The sequence below is a fragment of the Syngnathus acus genome, chromosome 5, assembly GCF_901709675.1.
Source record: "Syngnathus acus chromosome 5, fSynAcu1.2, whole genome shotgun sequence".
In the NCBI taxonomy this organism is placed as follows: Eukaryota; Metazoa; Chordata; class Actinopteri; order Syngnathiformes; family Syngnathidae; genus Syngnathus; species Syngnathus acus.
Window position 1 is genome coordinate 1505640 of NC_051091.1, and position 19078 is coordinate 1524717.

The 19078-nt window shown below is 40.6% G+C and overlaps 1 protein-coding gene across 2 annotated transcripts in view; it reads right to left on the reverse strand.

Moving 5' to 3' along the window:
• Positions 1 to 19078, reverse strand: part of LOC119122841 (metabotropic glutamate receptor 4-like) — a 91565-nt gene that overhangs the window by 25904 nt on the left and 46583 nt on the right. For both annotated transcript variants that reach the window (XM_037251444.1, XM_037251445.1), the window contains exon 3: positions 16961 to 17177. In XM_037251444.1, coding sequence (XP_037107339.1) covers positions 16961 to 17177 — 217 coding nt within the window. The remainder of the gene's footprint in view (positions 1 to 16960; positions 17178 to 19078) is intronic.

The following is a 19078-nucleotide window of genomic DNA, read 5'->3' on the forward strand; positions in this document are numbered from 1 at the left end:
ACACTTTGGTGACACAACTCATGTGGTGGTGTGCACTTTCTCACAAAATGGCATGTTGGAATCATACCTCTTGTGGGTAAAGGGAGAACAAAATCCTAGACACTCCAAATCCTGGTCGAGTCTGCCCAAAGGAGTAGAAGCTTTTCAAAGCGTGAAGTAACTCCATATGTTCCGTTGTCCCAATTATTTTTATTATTCATATTGTGTTTATAATGAAGACGACACCTTGAATGTTTCCATTGTATATTTTTAGCCATGCTGTGATTCTAAGAAAGGCAAAGTCACGATTTTTCGTCAGAGCTTTGATAGCAGACCGATAAACTGGTTGCTATCCTAACAGCAGACATCATGGTCAGGGTCAAAGTTCTAAACAGTACTTGTCCCCTCCATGCAAGCCACAATTTTTGAACACTTCATTACTGAGCTTTGGGGATTAATAAGAAAAGTGCTCTATTGATTTTGGACGACATTGGATTCGAATGCCAAGTGAGCTCAGGTCAAAGTCATATCAATTCCACCCTGTTTGAGCATCTACGTATTTGTGTTCTACAGTTAACAATACAATGATTGTATGTTTGATTTCTGTGGGGTTTTTGTCCTTTTATTTTAATTCAATAACGCTATTTAGCAGTAGATCGTGAATTGAGACCATTTGATAGATTTAGCACCAATCTAGAGATATTGTTGTGCAGGGTGTTGCCCACAGTGTTGGTCGTCTGGAGTACACCACTCACACAATTCACTTTTTTTCCTCTAAATGTGTGAGTGTCATTCACATTTTTGAAAAAATCAGTTAAAATATTAAAAATCGGTACGCGACTCTCAATTTAGTAACAATCGTTTAAAAATAAATACGATGAGGGATAACTCTCTGCCTTAGGTTGTTTGCACTCATTGCTTGTAGAAATTTCACTTGATTATGAATCATTGTGGATTGTGTCCCCATTAAATGACAAACACTCAGATCATTATCACCCAAATGAAATTTGGAGTTCCCCCTGCTAGTCCTGCAGAGCTTTTAAGCATCTGTCAGCTAATTGTTTTGATTTTTCAGCCCCGGCAAATGCAACATTTTGGATTAATTTCCTCTCAGTAATCATCACAGCCTTCCTCATCCAGCTGGCGAAAAAAAAAGAGCAGAAAGAGACCGATTTCCTGTCCTGGAAGAAGACGTCAGGAATTAGCGAAGTTGAACTTTTAGCAGCCAGGGAGACACAAAATTAAAACTGTTGATTTACATCAGAGCAGGTAGACATAACGTGATTGCTCAAGGCACAATTGCACTGCAGAAACTTTGGGAGGAGCTGGAAATTTAATTGGTACCTGTGAGCTATCCTGGGGTAATATGTAAACTGCATGCCAATTAAGCCATTGGTTAAATTTTGTCCTGGTGTAATAGATATACACCTTAAAGAATGACTGCTAAAAACATTCTGACAATGGAAATTTCCTTGACACAATTACGCCACTCATTTCCTATTCTGGCAACCTTTAGCATCGTTTTGAACATTTTAAGGAGTTTCAAAAAGAGCACAACAGATGAGTTGAAGCAAATAGATGGGAAAAGTTCCACAGGAGTAAGAAAAGGCAAATAGGTGAATTTGTGGATCGGGAACCGCAAATAGGATTACTGCATTCTGAAAATGAATTTATGATATCATACAGGAGCTTTTAGGAAACCTTCCCAGAGGTCTGCTCAACCAACCTCACTTTCCAGTTCCATGGATTAGGTATTATCCATCAAGGTTAATTTAAGATGCCGCCTTTACGGCTATGAGATGGAGCCATTGAAGAAAAATCTTCTTTTTATTTCCCCTCCTAACTACATCATAACTGCCCAGTTTGCTTTTAACGATGCCTCACCAGAACCTACGCGGCTACAGCTGTACAGACAATAAAGATCCCCTTACTGGATTAATGAGGCTGATTATAAAACGGTAATCTGAGAGTCCCGATCCCGCACGGCTCGCGAATGAACTCTGGCGGGCGAACGGCATTTCAAATGACAAACTGTTTTCGACAAACTGCAGAAAGTCAGGAAAGTTCACGTTGAAGTTGCCCTCGTTTCGAAGTATTCATCAAGGTAAAGACGAAGGCAGGAAGGTTTTTTTTTTTTTTTTTCTTGATGCCAGAAAAGATGTGAGGCTGCGATGCATCTACCTTCCGAGTGCATTTAAAATGCAAAGACATGTCACTTCAGTTTGTTGCTATGCTTCAAGAGTTTTATGTTTGTGTGTGAGGAGATTTTGAACTAATCTAATCTTGGATATGATTCCCCTTATCTCTTCAAATGCTCCCCAATAACAAGTAATACTTGCGTGGATTTGACGGCGCCATTGATGCCATCTGCCATTGATGTTGTTCAAAAAACTAAAACCCAGAGTTCTTGACAAAAAAAACGCAATCATATTCTCCCCCGTGAGGCTTTCATCTTGTTTGCTGTGTCCGTGCTTAGCTCATGTTCAATTAAAGCATTCCAAATACACCAGTGTGAGATCTAAAGAGCCCATTTATCATTGCTGCGCTTCACTGACTTTCCCAATTGTACACATTTCCCCATCTTGTTTGTTTTCCACCTCTTTGTGTGCATGTGTTTGGTCTTTGGAGCCATTCAAGTAAATAATTAAGAAGTGGAACATGAGATTTCCACGGAATATACCCCCCTCCACCACCACGGTTAGCCTTGAGCTTGTAACAACATGTGCAAAAGTGTGCAGTGCAGACAGAAACATTGCCGAAACATTCAACAGCATGACCGTAATACTAATGATACTGAAGTTGGTCCGTTCCTTGCTTTTGAGGCGAAGGACTGGTTTATAGCGTCGAGCAAGAGAAAAGATTGTAAACCATCAAAGAACTTTTTGATATAAAGATTCACTGAAAAGCTAAAATAAATCTCTGCTATGCACACGCTAATTTCTATTAATCTCACTTATTCCCAGCTGATTTTGAAGCAAAAACTCTGAGCCAATCGCAGAGCACATTTAGACATGCAATCTGGCATCAGCATCAAACATATAGAGCATAGTAAGTATGCTGTAGGTTATTAATAATTGAAAGGAATGGGAAAGGAAAACAGAGTACACAGAGAAAATGGCCTGAGCAGAGATTCAAACCCAGAACTGCCATGCTGCCAATTCAGTATGATACAACAAGTTACATCTGCTCTTTTTAGGAACCTGCAACTGCAATGAAATTCTCTTTCGAATGGTTCGAACCATTGTGAGTCAGTCATGGTATAGTGGTGCCGGAGGCAGCGCGAGTTCAATTCTCACTTAGTTACAATGTGAATGTGCGAGTGTGATTGCTTGTTTGGGTCTGTGTGCCATGTGATTGGCTGATGATGACCAAATAGATTGTAATATGCCTTTTTGTCAGATGGCACCGATAGATTATTATGCTATAAAACCACTCATACATATCCATTCATGTATTTTCAACACTGCTTATCCTGAAATCGGAATCTGATAGAAAAAGCCCCAGAGTTTAATGAATGCAGTTTGAACCCAGGATGATGAAATTAACTTTAAATTGCATGTACTGTAATCGCCCACATACGACGTCGAGTGTGGCGACCTCCTGTTCGCTTTAATTTTCCTTTTTCTCATGGAGCTGGGCAAGTTGCTTTCAATCAAACCAATTGACTTGTGGTTGACCTTGCTTCCATGGGTACTAGTCTGGAATAACGCCCGTGGCTCGCAATAAGCCTGAAGAACAGCAGTGCTTTACACTTTCACCCACTCTATAATAGTGTCATAGTCGGTGACGGTGTTTTCAAGCATCCTTTGGCAAACACTAGCAACAAAAAAAAAAAGCCCCCCAAGGCCATGTTGCGCACCCTCAATACCCAATAAACCAACTGTGATGCAAATTGGCAAAAATCATTTCAGTATGAAGCTACTGCCACATACTACATTATACCTGGCTAGCTAGTTCAGGCCAAGACCATAAATATTACAGTGGTGCCTGAAAATACTGTATATACTGAAAATAAATGTATGTCAGTGGTTCCCAACATCACCCTGTAAAGTCCCCCACCAGCTTCACAGGTCAATACGAAATTCATCGGACCTGTCTATTCAACAAACGAGTCTCTCGTCTTGCTCTTCCTCGCCATGTGTGTGCGAAAGGAAGTCTGTGAGAAATGTCATGTCTAAACCCATCCCGACCTCTTATTGTGTTTTGCCACTTTTTCCCATGTCCTGTGTGAAGCGCAAGAGTGTTACCTTCCCGCGTTGATTAAAATGAGGAAATGCGCAAAGGTGCCAAATGGAGGCGGCTTGCTGTCCAACGCTGGCTGTATTGTTATTATTATTGTGGTAACTGCCACTTGAATGGTCGCTGCTTGTCTGCTGAGATGATTCATCTGCAAGAGCAGACCTGTAAAAGGTGCTACTGCTATTTTATCATTGAATCACAAGTACTAGTCCCGCTGCCACGTTTGTCTGACTTTCCTTGGCATATAGCGATGGAACTATTTAAAGTTTTAATAAACCAAGGGAACAAAAGCAGGATACTAGTCGAAAACTCATGCGAGCTTAGGGGGAAGATGTTTTCATACAGGAAGGCTGGAACCAATAAACTAATGTTTAGGCTCACAGTTTTGAGGCTCTGCGTTTTATTCCCAGCTTCAGGAGAGTGTGGAGTTTTCAATTTGATCAAAACAAACATTTTTCAGACATTTTTCTTTTCTTCCATAAGTAGGCTTACATCATGTCAAGTATTTTTCTTAAATCAGGGCCGGTGCTGGTTCTTAAAAAAAGTATCTCGAGTGTCTATTTTTGGGTCATAATTGTCCGTGTTTAGATCGCAACATGTTGCCCGGCAGCTCCCAAAGGAAACTCAGCAGCCAAATAGGCAACACAGCCACCACATCATAACTTCCAACAAGGAGACACGGGCGAAAATCAGCGGACGTCCAAACAAGACTTCTCGGCCCGTTCATTACGCTGCCTTGTCGGGCCTCACATCAAGCATGGCTTTATACATAATGAATACGCACCCCGGGGGAACATTTTCATAGAAATTCTGCGAAGCGATGCAACCTCGAGAATGATGCGTGGCGTGTTTTCAAAATGCTGAATAATTTACAGATGTTTTTTCCCCCCTTCTCTGTCTCTCCATTATGCTCTCCCATCTTCAATCCTCTGCGCTGTCTCAAAGACAAGCGTGGCTGCGGGAGATAAATGACCTGCGTCTATTTGTCATCATGGCCAAATCACCACTCGATGAGGATGAGGCGCTTTCATCCGCTAACTGACAGATTGACTTGGCTGTTTTGCCCGCCTGTTTCCCCCGCCGCTCTCAACATTTTGATTTGATTTGCAAAAACTCCAGGTGCTGTTTGCCGTTACTTGATGTGGATTCAAATTCAAAGTAGCGGAAACAAAGTGCAGTATTTTGTTTTTTGCTAATTAGTCCCTAATCACACGCTATGCATTATTCTTGCAGTCAGTTGTTTTTGTTTTAATTTGGCACTGTCAAGTGATGCTGGATTTTTATTTTACTTCTACACACATAAAACAATTCTGATCATTTGCCAAGTTAGTCGGAAATCAAGGTGGTCAGTGTTGGCGTGAACCTTGAGGCTGTGCACACGAGTTTTCCCCCCTTTAATTTGAGACGCTCCAATATAAATACTGTACACATCATAAATACTATTAAACATTTTTGCGATGTTAATCAGAAATTTAGAAAGCTGCTATTAGAATTGGGATTGGTTGAGGCGTGTGTGTAAGCGGAACTTCCGCCTTTCTGGCTGCTTACCTCTTTTCAAACATTGAGTTTTCTATTTTCGTCCGTTCATTCATGCTGATGTAATACTTCTAAGAAAATATATGTAATTACAGGCAGCTTTTCAACCAGAATTCCTGGCGTACCTTGAAAAGTGCATAAAAAGGGTCATTGGTAACTTAAGGATGCACTGTCCAATTAATTTTCCCCATAGTGGATGGGTGTAAATGTAGTTCAAAGCTTTTTTTTTTTTTTTAAAGCACATTTATTCAAGTGGCTCCTTTTTAACATTCTGGGCCATTCTGAGAGCCCCAATATAATTTCATCAAGTACAGAAATAGAAGTATGATTCACTCTTTGTGTTTCTGTCACCATTACGTCTGTTTTCCATTCACAAATTTTCCTGGAAGTGAGAACACTGCTGTCGTCAAATGGACGGAAATAAAAGATGCAATACAATGTGATACTCGGAAGGGATTATTTGACCCACAGCAAGCACGATTGATAAATAAGTTTAAGGTCGGTGGCAAGCTGGTGGTGTCACCGCTGTAATTTCAAACAAGTCTTGCAAATAAAACCTGAAAATAAATAGTATATTCAAAAAATTTACCAAAGCGAAGCAAAACTATTTTCAACTCAAAAGTATTTGATTTTCAATATATATATTTTATTTTCATATTACATATATAAATGTATATTATATATTTTTTTAAAAAAATATTTTTATTATAGCTTTCCTTATTACAGACATGACCATAAGACTACTTTACAAATGACAACATGACTTTCAGACCACCTCACGATTGATGACAAAATTACTCGTAACAGCCATGACTGACAGACTGTGCAACTACCTTCCCTAATGACGGTGTGCTTAGCTAGCAGCCGCTGCGACAGTCACAATACATCCAGGACTTGGAGGACCTGCTTAAGGTGCCAGCAGGAGACGCAGCCAGCCGCCGCCCGTTTCAGCACAGAATGCCCACAAAGAATTCTGGCAGATTCTCGGCGGGCTGGGCAACATGCGCCAGCCTTTAAGCGGATCCAGCCTTTCTGTTTGCCGTGTGCACTGGCATCAACGTGCACACTTTCCTTTGAATCTGTTGAGGTTATCCTTGGCTAACCATTGTCAGTCAGCTCACCAGTTGACTTCGCATGCTTCCTTGCTGATTTAGAACACGTTTGTCCAATGATGTTTAGTTGTTAACCAAAACAGCAGAACCCAACGACATCTCAATGAAATTGGCTTATCAAAGTGCATGTATTTTTATTCAGTTATTTAATTTAATATATTAGTCTAATCAAATAAGAATATTCTCTAAATATCCAACTTATACAATCTTAACAATACATTAGTATTCTGAATTAATAAAATAATTGTGCATTTTTTATTGATTCATTCATTTGTCATTGACAAATGACCTTGCCCATTTTCTAACAACTATAGCCCTTGAGCACAAGAAGATTGTTCCCGCCTGATCTATAGGCTGTCACTTCTGATGCATTGCCATCATTAAAGGGGCCATCTTATGTCAAATTAACTGTTGAATGCTTGTAGAGAAATAGTTGGGTCAGTGGAGTGTCTGCCCAGTAATCATGTCTGAAATCAAGTCAGGATTGGAGCCCAGAATCATCTAACTGTGAGCCAGACACGCTAACCATGCCTAAAAGTGTCCAATTGAAATGCATTGTGCCATAAACGTTACCATGTATCATCAATTACTTCGCTGGCACATTGGCAACAGCTTGAAGAGCATTTTTTCTGCCAAAATATGATTTGGTCCCTCGCATGTGTGTGATGAGCTGTGATTGGCTCCGCTGTCCCAGCCGGAGCTGTGAAAGCATCCAAGTGTGACTAGGCGAGAGTGTATTAATTAAAGGACAACACCTGCGGATCGGCGTTCCACCTTCATTTGAGCCCTTTTGCACTTTGGCGGCGGGTGGCCCGACGCAGTGCCCTAAGAGTGTCACTTTATACTCAGGTAATTACTGAGAGAACACTTATGCTCTATTGAGAAGTCCTCTGCACACACCATAACGCTGCACTTACAAGCATGCACCAGTACTTTGGATTTTAAGTGTCTTATCACGACTTTAAGCTGTCTGCTGGAAGAAAAAATCTGTATTTCCTCAAAATGTGGTCACTTACTAAACTGCAGAGAGATAGCCAACATTTATTATACATACTATTATGTAAATTAGCCCTACAAATTGAAAGTTGTGCTCAGAGGCAAATTTCCAGAAGAAGGCAGGAAACAAAAGATTTGCTTGGTTGTTTAAGGGTGGGCAGGCATGCCAGAGACCCAACTTTACTGTAAACAACCAATTAAGCGAAATGATGGAATCTTTCTATTGTTCTTGTGGTCTGTTCATTGGTCTTATTTCCCCCCTGAGCATCCAGAAGGTTATACTGACCTATATATATATATATATATATTTTTTTTTTTTACAGGAGGGTTAAGAAACTGGATTGTCATTAGCTCAAGCACCACAGAGGTGAAAAAGTAGCCTGGCAGCATACATTAAGACCATAATTAAGACCCGTGCTCAGCCCATTCAAGGCCCTGCAGAACAGTACATCTTCAAAGTGGCCAGCTTTCGCTCACAAGCTGAGCTTACGTTCCCTTCTGAGCCACCACTGCTGCTCAGAACCTTTCTTGCCTTTTGTGAGAAATAGATTTAAAGAAAATGTAGGGGAATAATGTGAAGTAAAAAGTAAGCTGTCAGTGAGGCTTTCATTGACTGCCGGCCCGAGGGCTCACAACTGTGACGTCTTGTGACATTCATTTTAAAAAAAACGTCACTCATTTAATTCCGTTTTGTTTTTGTGCATAATGGAGTCAAACTCACAATATTATGACTTAAGGCAAGATGTGTATGAGCGATGGATTTAAATACATTTGGCTTTATTACTATTCCAAAACAAAACAAATTTGCTGCAGTTTTGTTGAATGTAAATACATGCGGTGTCCCATCATTGCTCTCTTATCCGCGCAAAATGTGATATCCTCCTTTTTCTTGATGCTCGCTTTGCCTCGCAAGCCTCACAAAACAAAAAAATCAATGTATTATTTACAGACAGAAGCACACATTGTTCTGTTACAAAAGGACACTTGATGGGGAAACAGCACCAAAAAGGAGCAGCAGATGACTTCATGGCATCTGAAAGACTATTTTATTTTATTTAAATTATTTTAGAGGGAGGTGACAGATAATCGGTGAGGAGGCGTTTATGTTCGCTTCTTTTTATCATGTTATCACTTGTTTTAATTAAAGCCTACACGATACGTGACGTGTCGAGTGAAGCCGCTGGCAGTTGTTGTGGCAATTTTAACGCTGCTTTTAGACTTGAAGTCACAAAGATTTATGCGTTTGTTATTTCTATCCAGACCAGCATGGTGGTCTAGCGTGGGGTTCAACGACCTCAGAGACATTTGAACAAAAAAGGAAATACGGGAGCCGCAAAATCCTTTTGACATCTAAAGATTGTTTGCATGCAAGAAAAAAATATTTGTGACCACAGGAAAAAAAGGTCATGAGTAGAAGCTTACTTTCATAGTCAACGCTCAATGTTGATTTGAGTCCTCATCTTGTTCATGAAATAAAAATCCAACCTTAAATGACCCAAGTGGCGTGAACCAAAAACGCACTTTGCTCTGTTATGCGTTGTCGTTTTATTTTGCCATTTTATATAACCTCAGCGTGCGGCGTCTGCACATCAGGCATGGAAAATGCATAGCAATGTCGAAAAATCTCTCTCAACACGATAATCACTCAGAATAATCTTGTTAAGACATCCAGTCATCTGTTCGCACTGGAAGGCAATGCACATTCCATAAAGGGAGGCCCAAACCCAAATTTTAGCCCAAAATGTGAGGCCAAGGAGCCAAGTGCTTGTGTCGGCTGGCCCAGGCTGTTGCTGGTAGCAACGTTTCCCCAAAGGATTGCTGCGTAAAATGCCGCACTTTTGGCTTCCTCAAATGCAGGCGAATGTTCTATGCGTGCGCCAGCCTCCGGCTACGTCATTAATAAGGCCCACAAATGATGATAGCCGTCTTATTGATTCTGCATTCCCCCCCCCCCCCCCTCGCACACCACAATGCTTCGCCTCAGTAAACACAGGCATCACGATTGTTGACCCCCGACAGCCCCCGTTCATTGATCGTGCCGCTGATGTTGGTGAAGCCACATTGTCGGATAGTGCGGAGGGAGGATAAATACATAGATATGTTGGATCGATTGAAGTGATGAATTAGGACATTGACATTTGAAAGAAGATTTATTCCGAAAATACATGGCGGCATACCACTTGACAAACGTCCATACTCTGATGAGTACTTGGAATTTGGTCTCATTGTTTTGAGAGTATATTTAATCGACAATTTCCCATTCGGGTTGCTGGTAATGGCGTACGATCAATGAATGATGGAAAAGGAAAGGATGATTTTGACTGCAAGGTCGAAGAACAAATTGAATCTTAAAAGTCAAGCGTCTGAATTGTTGTTTGGTTTCACTGACTGCAGAGTAGACATATTGCTCATCAGCAGGTGAATTATACTTGCATGTTTTCCTCATTTGAACTCTTAATGAGAGCTGGCGTCTTTCACCAAGCTCACACTTTGATGGGATTTCCTGTGCCCCGTCGTTTGTGTTGGCCACTAAATTAGCAGGACGCATAAATAGTCCATTTTCTTTTTAGATCTAGATCTCTCAAGAAAAAAAAAAGCCAGTTGGGACATTCTAAATCAAATTTGAATCACTCTAATAGAAATAAATGTGTATTTATGCTAACAAATATACATTCGAAGCAATGTCTTCATCCATCTGTCCATTTTCTAGGGAGTTTATTCTTATTAGCTTAATGGGTGAGCTATCCAAGCTGACTTTTGGCAAGAGAAGACAATCAGCCATTCACACCTAGACGTCCTTACGGCGAATCCGGCATTTTGTCAAAATATATTCTCGTCCATAACTTAGGCTAAGAATCAGCCTGTTTCTGCTGGGAATCAGTCAAATTCACCCCCACCCCGCCGTCTTTTTCCTTTCAGATGTTTCGTTTAGTGCTAATGGAATAATAGCAATCCTATTTGTATCTCACTGTGCCATATGGAAATCTTATTTGTGTCTTCTCCCCCCCCCCCACGTCTCTAAATGCAATACGGTTCCTCTCGTCAAGGTTACTTTGCACACTGCTCTTTTAGGTTCAACTCAACTGCTTTTTTTGCTCCATTAGTGCAAGCACACGATTCGGCAAATGAACAAAAAGTGTATCACAATGGTGCTAGTGGATGTTGCCAAGGAATGAGTTATGAATACACCAGAGCAAAATTGAGTTGGATGTTAAAAGGGGCCAAGGACGTCATTGTACGTATCTCAGCAGACACATGAATCAACTTATTTTAATATTACTCCTCTCTTAAAGAATAAAATATAAAGGAAAGAAAAAGGAGATTTTACAATTTGATGGCTTGTAAACAAATAGTTGGCTATCTGAATTACCTGCAGCAAATCAAGTATGAAATAATCAGAAGTTGGAGTAATTCACGTACAGGATGTGCAATTCAAAAGTTTTGAGTCTTAACCTTCAACTCCCAAGTTACTTTGACAAACATCAAGCCAAATCGAGTCCCCGCTGAACTTTAACTATGTCGGACGTGGCAAAATGAGGTTATTTGTGAAGATACCGCAATCACTTGCTCCTTTGAGATGTATCATCAAAGCAGAACTCATAATCCCAAACTATTGTTTTGATTGTATTATGTTATGCTACTTCATTTGTGGATTTTAAGGCTAATACGATGGCCACATCCAACAGGCGATAACGTGTTGACGTACTGCTCAAATTGACCATTCTGCTCAATTGCGGTGTCTGCAGCAAATGGAAGGATCGCCGTTTACACAAGTACAGACAAATCTGCTTTTTAAGGGCAATTTGGGGTGCATGCTATTTACTGGAAACTAGGGTAGGTAAAAACTCTTACACGGTACAGATTGTTTTTCACTGAAAAATCTATACGACACACATTCTATACATTGACTTTAACTCGTGACAAATTATAGTCCATCATCTTGACATTCTATTGCCCACCCCCTGACCCCACACGCACACACACACACACAGTAAGGATGGATGGCCCAGTTTTCAATGAGGTAATCAATAACTCGTAAGTCAATATTCTAATTTAAAACTAATCCTACGGGTGCTCTAACACTTAAGTGGCTCTACGGGCCTGCAAGCCCACATGCAGACAGACAAAAAAATCACATTTCTTCTCAACCGGAGGTTCAGATGAGTGATAATTGGTGAACAAGGACGGTTTAGTGTTCATCATGTGAGTTCGGTTCCAGACTCACTCACGATACGGAGAGCCCATTTTAAAATCCTCTATGCCCTTCTATTGTAGTTACACTGAATCTTATTTAAAGACAGTGTCAACATATATTGACTCGTGTTGTCAAAGTTAAAGGATTAACCTTTCTTTGGAGATTAGTTTAAATGATTTCAATCATTAAAAAAAAAAATTGCTTACAGAAGTAGAAAATGTGATTAATGGCGCTAATTTAAAAAATAAACTAAAAAAAAAAGATTGTGGGATTAATAGGTGAGAAAACATTTTATTTGCTTGACACCACACATATCAACACAGAAAAAAATGGTATAGAAGGAACATAATCCCCGAAAGTACTGCCTAATCTTTGAGAATTTATTATCCTGTTGATTATTCTAACGAGTAATAAAGTAATTGAATGGATTTGGAGTGGTACTTTTTCCCCTAGCCCTTCTTCAGTGTAAATTGGTTCAGAAAAAAAGCGTAAAATAAGGTCATCTACCTTTTTTTGGCCTACAACACGAGGTGTAAATCATCCTCTTAGTACTTCTGTTTATTTTCCACTGTTAACATACTGTCTTGGCTTACCTTATCTGTTGCAATTCACATTGCATGTTTCTGCCAATTGGTGCTGAATCCCCCTAAGGGTACTTTGGGATCAATTAAACATCACGCCCACGACCACCGTCACCCGTAACCTCCCCCACATCCTAATCTATGGCTTCTGCTTCTCGACTTTTGCTCCATTTGAACCTTTCCTTGCATGAGAAATGAGGTGACAGCCAATTATTCCCACATACATCACGTGAGGCGCTGAGCTTTTTCCGACAGAACGACATGATAACTAATGTTCTGGATCAAGGGTCACGTGGTGTGACTGGCTTAAGAAAATTGCCTGGTGTGATACATCTCCCGCTAAGAGGGTCACTCCACCGTTAAGTCGGCGAGGCAGCCAAATCATCAATCAGCTCGTCGGCTCACCCAATTAAGCCACGGCGCGTAATTGTTAAGCAAATTGCAACAGGACAAATCTGAAGGGACTTGAAGGGGTTATTTTGGGTCTTGCCACGTAATAAAGATGTCGAGAGGGTTACAGTGCTCAGATATTAGCCGGCTTTGTGGATGGAAGCCGGAACGTCACGCTTGATCCTTCCCTGTGGGTGACGGCTACGACCGACGTTTAAAAATATCTGCTTTTATTGCTTTGTGTTAAGAAAAGACAAGGGACATCTCTCGAGCGCCATCTTACCGGAGAATTTACATGAAAGTCAACTGCAAACTATGGCTGGATTTACACTGCGGGTCCGAGTGGCTGATTCTGACTTAACGCTTGGTTAACCCATGCACGGTTCAAGTGACCCATATCTGATATTGGCAAGAGCTGTTTCAAGGTTTATCGCGGTTTTAAAAATTCATGGTTTCAAAACCGCAATCAATTCAATAAGCAGTTCAGATAATGGATGGATGTCCAGAGTCTGAGCTGCACTGTTTTTCTTTGTAGAGTAGTAGGGCTTTAGCATGAGGCAGCTATAAATGTGGCTAATATATGCCATGTGAGAAATAAATGCAACAAATGGATCGTGACACCAGTGTCCCAACTATTTGCAACCGTATCAGTTTGGGGTACTGGTGCGGCCAAATCATAAATCCTATTTTGACAGCCACTACATGTTTGATTTCTGTTTCAAGTAGCCGTTGAAATCTGTTCCCCCTCAGGGTGATTTATCATCATTTCGATGAACACCAATCTTTTCATCGAGTGCCATCAATTCCCACACCCGAGCGGTCACTTGTCCTTTCGTTTATGACCGTACGTTCCCTGGAAATAAATCACCCTGGTACCTATAATTTGATTTTTCATGGTTGATTTCATGAGTGTCAGTGAGGTATTTGGAGAATGGTTATTTGCAACTACATGTTTACTGTATTCACTGTATTTGGGGAGATTATATGATGAACAAACTGGTTGTTTTACTGGGCAGCTGAGTTGCGGAACAAAATATGACTGTTATAGTTAAACAGTGCTTTTTAATTTTGTGTCTTTGGAAAATTAAATGAATCATCGTTGGATGTTCTTAAGAAAATCTTATGGATTCAAATATTCATTCTTGAAGTGTAGTCTCATGTATTGGCTTCTATAGAGTATGTAATGCTATTGACTTCTTCATTTTGCATTCTCTGCATGTATCAACTTAGTCACCCAAAGTGAGGAGCTAAAGCTTGTAATCCTCCTCATCAAACGGAGATGGCAGTGACTCCATTAGCAGGCTTTCTCATGTGGCTGTCGAGCGGGCTGTCGGTTTGCCGGGGAAATCTTGTTAGGGGTCTTATTGACACTGTGTTTCATTAATTTGATTAATGGCATTTATTGGGGGGGATGTTCCAAAGTAATCAACATCTCTGAGAGGCTTGTCTGCATTCAAATTTGGGACTCAGTCTCAAATGAATGCAGTATTTCATTTTCTCAATTCATTTAAGAATAAGAAATCTCAGTCTTTTTATGATATTGCTTATGTTTTGGACAAAATGTTATTCAGCAAAGTTTCTACCACACAAACACAGTCTTACCTTATTAATGCCTTATATATGTTTGTCCTGTAAAGTTACTGCCGTTCTTAAATGGCATGCCACGGCCTCTTCCACAACCAGATTTGGTCAGATGAATTAAAAGTATCAACTACATAGAAGAATTATTCACACCCAAAATTGCATTGCGTTGCATAAAATCTTAGCGTCATCTGCTACCATCCAATTCTGCACACTTTCCAGGAAAGTCTACCTTTACCCTCTCGCAGTCTCATACAAGTTTGAAAAGCAACTTGTTGTTTCAATTTGGACAGCAAACATGTCCACTTAGGTGATGTTTCCCAACTCGTGTTTGTTTTCACAGAAGTAATTTCACTTTATCACAGTGAGAGGATGGTCAGCTCATGATAGATACCAATCGGCTGGAAACGTACCAAGAAAGAGAGTGTTCAAGGCCACAGTGTTTACCAGACATGATAAATTGAAAAGCAGAAATCAACCAGTCCCTTCACTCGGTCTTTTTATATATTCTCATATTCAGCACCTAGCTCACTTTGTTCTCTCTTTTATTGCTCGTTCTCTTTAGGGAGGCAAGCAGACTATGAATTCAAAGCAGGTCACGTCGGGGTTGTTGCTGAAGCAGCTGACTGTCATAATTCACCTGACTGCTTTCTGTAAATATTAAGCCTTAAACAATGGAACAAAGTGAATCAAGCAGGCAAGTGTGCTCGTGGAATTATAAAACACTTACACAAAGTGAAATATAAGCTTAATTTTCTTCCGCAGTCTCGACACTGCAAGTTTTTAATGAAGACTCGTCCTCACTGGGAGGAAATATTGACTTTGAATCTAATTGCCAATGAGCCCTGATTCATCCCTCATATTTAATACTGTTTGTACAAAATCACAAACGGAGTGATGGGCTGGAATTAAAAGTTGCATCATACAGTGACAAGCATGTGCTGGAAGTGCTTGGTGGAGGCAACTCCACAGGAACCACAGAAAGGAACGCTGCAGAGGAGTTTGTGGCGTTGCCAATCTGGTATCGTGCTGCTGCTGCTGCTGCTGCGGTGCCAAGAGCGCTTTCATGGTGCACAGTCAGACACCCACTCTCCTCTCTTGGAGACCATCAAAAGGAGAACGTATGTTCCTCAGCATTCTGTGACTTTTTTTTTAGCTAAGCCAAACACACACAAAAAAAAACTCTCTAATATTGATGGGCTATCTCTGGATATTGGGCCCTGTGCAAGTTATTTCCAACATTTTAGGGCTGCAACTAATGATTATTTTAATTTTCCATTAATGTCTTTATTATTTGTCAATTAATGGATAAATTGGATTTTTAAAAAACGTGTTAATTCCCATCTCTTTTTTTAAAATCAAGACATCTTCTCAATTTGAGAGTGCAGATTGCAGAAAATAAAACAAACATTATTTTTGAATCATTCAAATACTGGATGAGTCCATAACATAACAAAGTAAAACCAGATTTTGGAAATATGCTATTTTCAATTCAACACATTGATCATCAACCCATTGGATTACATTTTAATTAATTATGTTTTAAATTACTGCATTACAACAAACATGGGTAGTTATCTAATGGCGTTACATTTTTACTTCCAACAACGGTACTGTGTGAGCATCTTCTATCATCTGCAAGGTTCTTTTCTCATACCCTGCAAACATAATATAAAGACTGCACTTTTACAGAAGGGGATGTGTTTTTCAAAAAGACAGCGCTGCTAATCAATACACAAGTGGATTCCATACCGCATTCCTTGACACGACCGAGCGAAAAGGAAAAATAAATGATAGCATATAGCACTTTGCAGTAGTGGGTAAAGTCTGCCGCGCAGTTCTGTGAGCCAGGGTTTGGGTCCCACCTCCGATCTCCCTGTGTGGAGTTTGCATAGATTTTATTTGGCGCTTTGCCGAGCTTCCATGTTCCAAAAACGCAAACGTTAGGTTCATGTACGACTCTAAATTGTCTGTGACTCGTCATTTGTGTAGTGGGTGGTCAAGGTTGTACCTCACATCTCTTGCCAAAGCTTTTGCTGGGAAAGGCTATAGAAGATGACTAGCAGAGTATGTCTGATGCTTCCAACCCCTTTAGATGTTACATATGGTAACTCATTGATGTTGCGTATATGAAGCCTTGTCATTTTTAAAAGCAATAAGAAGCCTTTCAGAGATTCTATCAAAGGGCTTTCAACGCTTTCCTTGTTCTGGAACTAATTAATATGTTCCTGGGCAATTTTCTGCAGCATAGTACAATATGTCCGCTCGGATAAGTTGATGAAAGGGAAAATCTGCGCCGCCACCTTTAGCACTCCACCCCCCCAACCCACACGCTCTCTCAACTCACTTACCATCCTCCCGAGATTTCTGGATGAACGCTTCGACTCCGCTCTCGCCGTAGTTGCCCTCCGAGGCCACGGTGGAGACATAATTCCAGCGCATGGCTTTGACAATGTCCACCATGGCCTGCGCTTGGTACGTGTCCGGCGGGACCACCCGGGAGAAGAAGTCGTAGCGGGTGTTGTCGCTCAGTTCCGGAGCTGTGGAGGCGTAGCTCACTTGGGGGATCTGGAAATAAAGAACAACACTGACGTCATTCTGTTTGGAAATGGTTTCTGGCTTCTTGAAGACTCTGGACTGACTGTCTTTGATATCGACAACATTGTCTTGGATATAGTTGATCAGATGAAGACATGTGCGGTATCATCAGTTCTCTGAGGACTGTCTCGGTCGGCTTTGGTGTATTCAAATGTGTCGAATAAATGGTGTAGTCAACTTTCCGATGTTTACAAAAAGATCTAGATTAAGCCTTTGTGACTTCTCTGTAAGACCTGTTTCACAAGACATTTCTGTTAGATTGGTTATGTTGGAAACATCCAAAATACATTTTCACCTGGAAATTGTTGACGAAAGAAAACCTTTGCGGATATTACTGAAATGGAGGCCAAAGGTGTTGAAAATCAAATGAATATTGCACTTTATCTTTCAGTGACACACATAAGACTGCCGTTTGGAGTTTTGATATTTACACCAAGAGCTGACAAGTGCACCTGGCAATTATTTCTTGTCAGCTACAGTATGTTACTCGGTGTAAGCTCTTCAGCGGGTACAGTCTGAAACCCAAAATAACACTTTATTTCGATGTAGCAGGCACACTGAAACCTGTCAAAGTGATGCATGGTTTGCTGATAGAAATGCACAAATTGCACCTTGTTTAATATTTCAACATGTCTCTGATTAAATGTCGTCAATTTTCTTGGTTTTCAGGAGGTGGGAAATACATCACCTTTGCAAAACAAGGTTTTAGGTTTCGATGGGAACGAACAATATGCTTTTCAGCAGAGATGGGCATGCAAATTTGATCAATCTGTCATTCGTCATTATTTCAGTCCAACCCAGACGGACACTTGTCAGTCCAGCATCGGCTTCCATCATTGCTCATTGCAGTACATAATGTGTCCTCTTCTGATAGACATGTCCACCTGAATTCATTAAAAAAAAAATTTTTTTTTTTGCTATTGTGTTCATCTGAATCTTCTATTTAGAGCATCGTCACGCTGCCAACTCCAAAAAGCACTACAGTTTCCCATTTGGATCCCTCTCAAAAGTTGCACCAGTGTCTTTCATCCCTAAAGTTAAGTCCAGAAAACTTCATCCCTCCGCTTTGTCAGTGTACCTGGGCTTGGCAGGAGATGTGTGTTTGCATCGTGTGCAGCCATATGCTTTCAACAGCGCACAACTCAGCAGAGAGGCTCGGAATAAAGTGTCTTTGTGGGGATTTTATTTTTTTCACTTCATGCTAACGGGCCACGATGCTCACTAACAGACTGCGTCAGGGTGAGTGCCAGATGATCAGTACAGGAATCCCCTTCCTCCCATAACAATCATAATTCAGCATGCTGATGTAATGCTAGCATAGCAACAAGCAATACTAAGTGTCTGTGCGTTTGCTTTTACTTTGGCTTTTTTGTAATGCCAACATATAAGTGGGACCAGTGATGACCAAGAGTGTAAAACCGCAAACTATAATGCAGGAAATAGAATGCAGATTAATCACGATTTGTCTCGAGAAGTAAATATCCACAAATATGAACTATATTACCAATAAATGGGTAGAAGTGTGGATCCGGAATTTCTCAGCAACAAATAGTATTCAGTATGTAACCTTTTCAGTCCTGGCAGTGGTTTACAATATGACCTCATGCTTCCATTGGCTCCAGCACATGAGTCATGTTCCCCCCAATTGAAGGTGAACATCACCCGTGAGCCTACCATTATTCATCCCTGTGGTAAAATAGCTTGCTAAACACAAGCGAACAGCCGGCAGGTACATCGACCTGGCATTGTTATGCTAATAACTTCCCACCTGTGCTTTTTTTTTTTCCCCGTTCCTCCTGTCTTCGCTAATCCCTCCACGGAAACATCTTCATTGTTTACTCCGCCGCCTGATGCAAATTGAACAATTACAT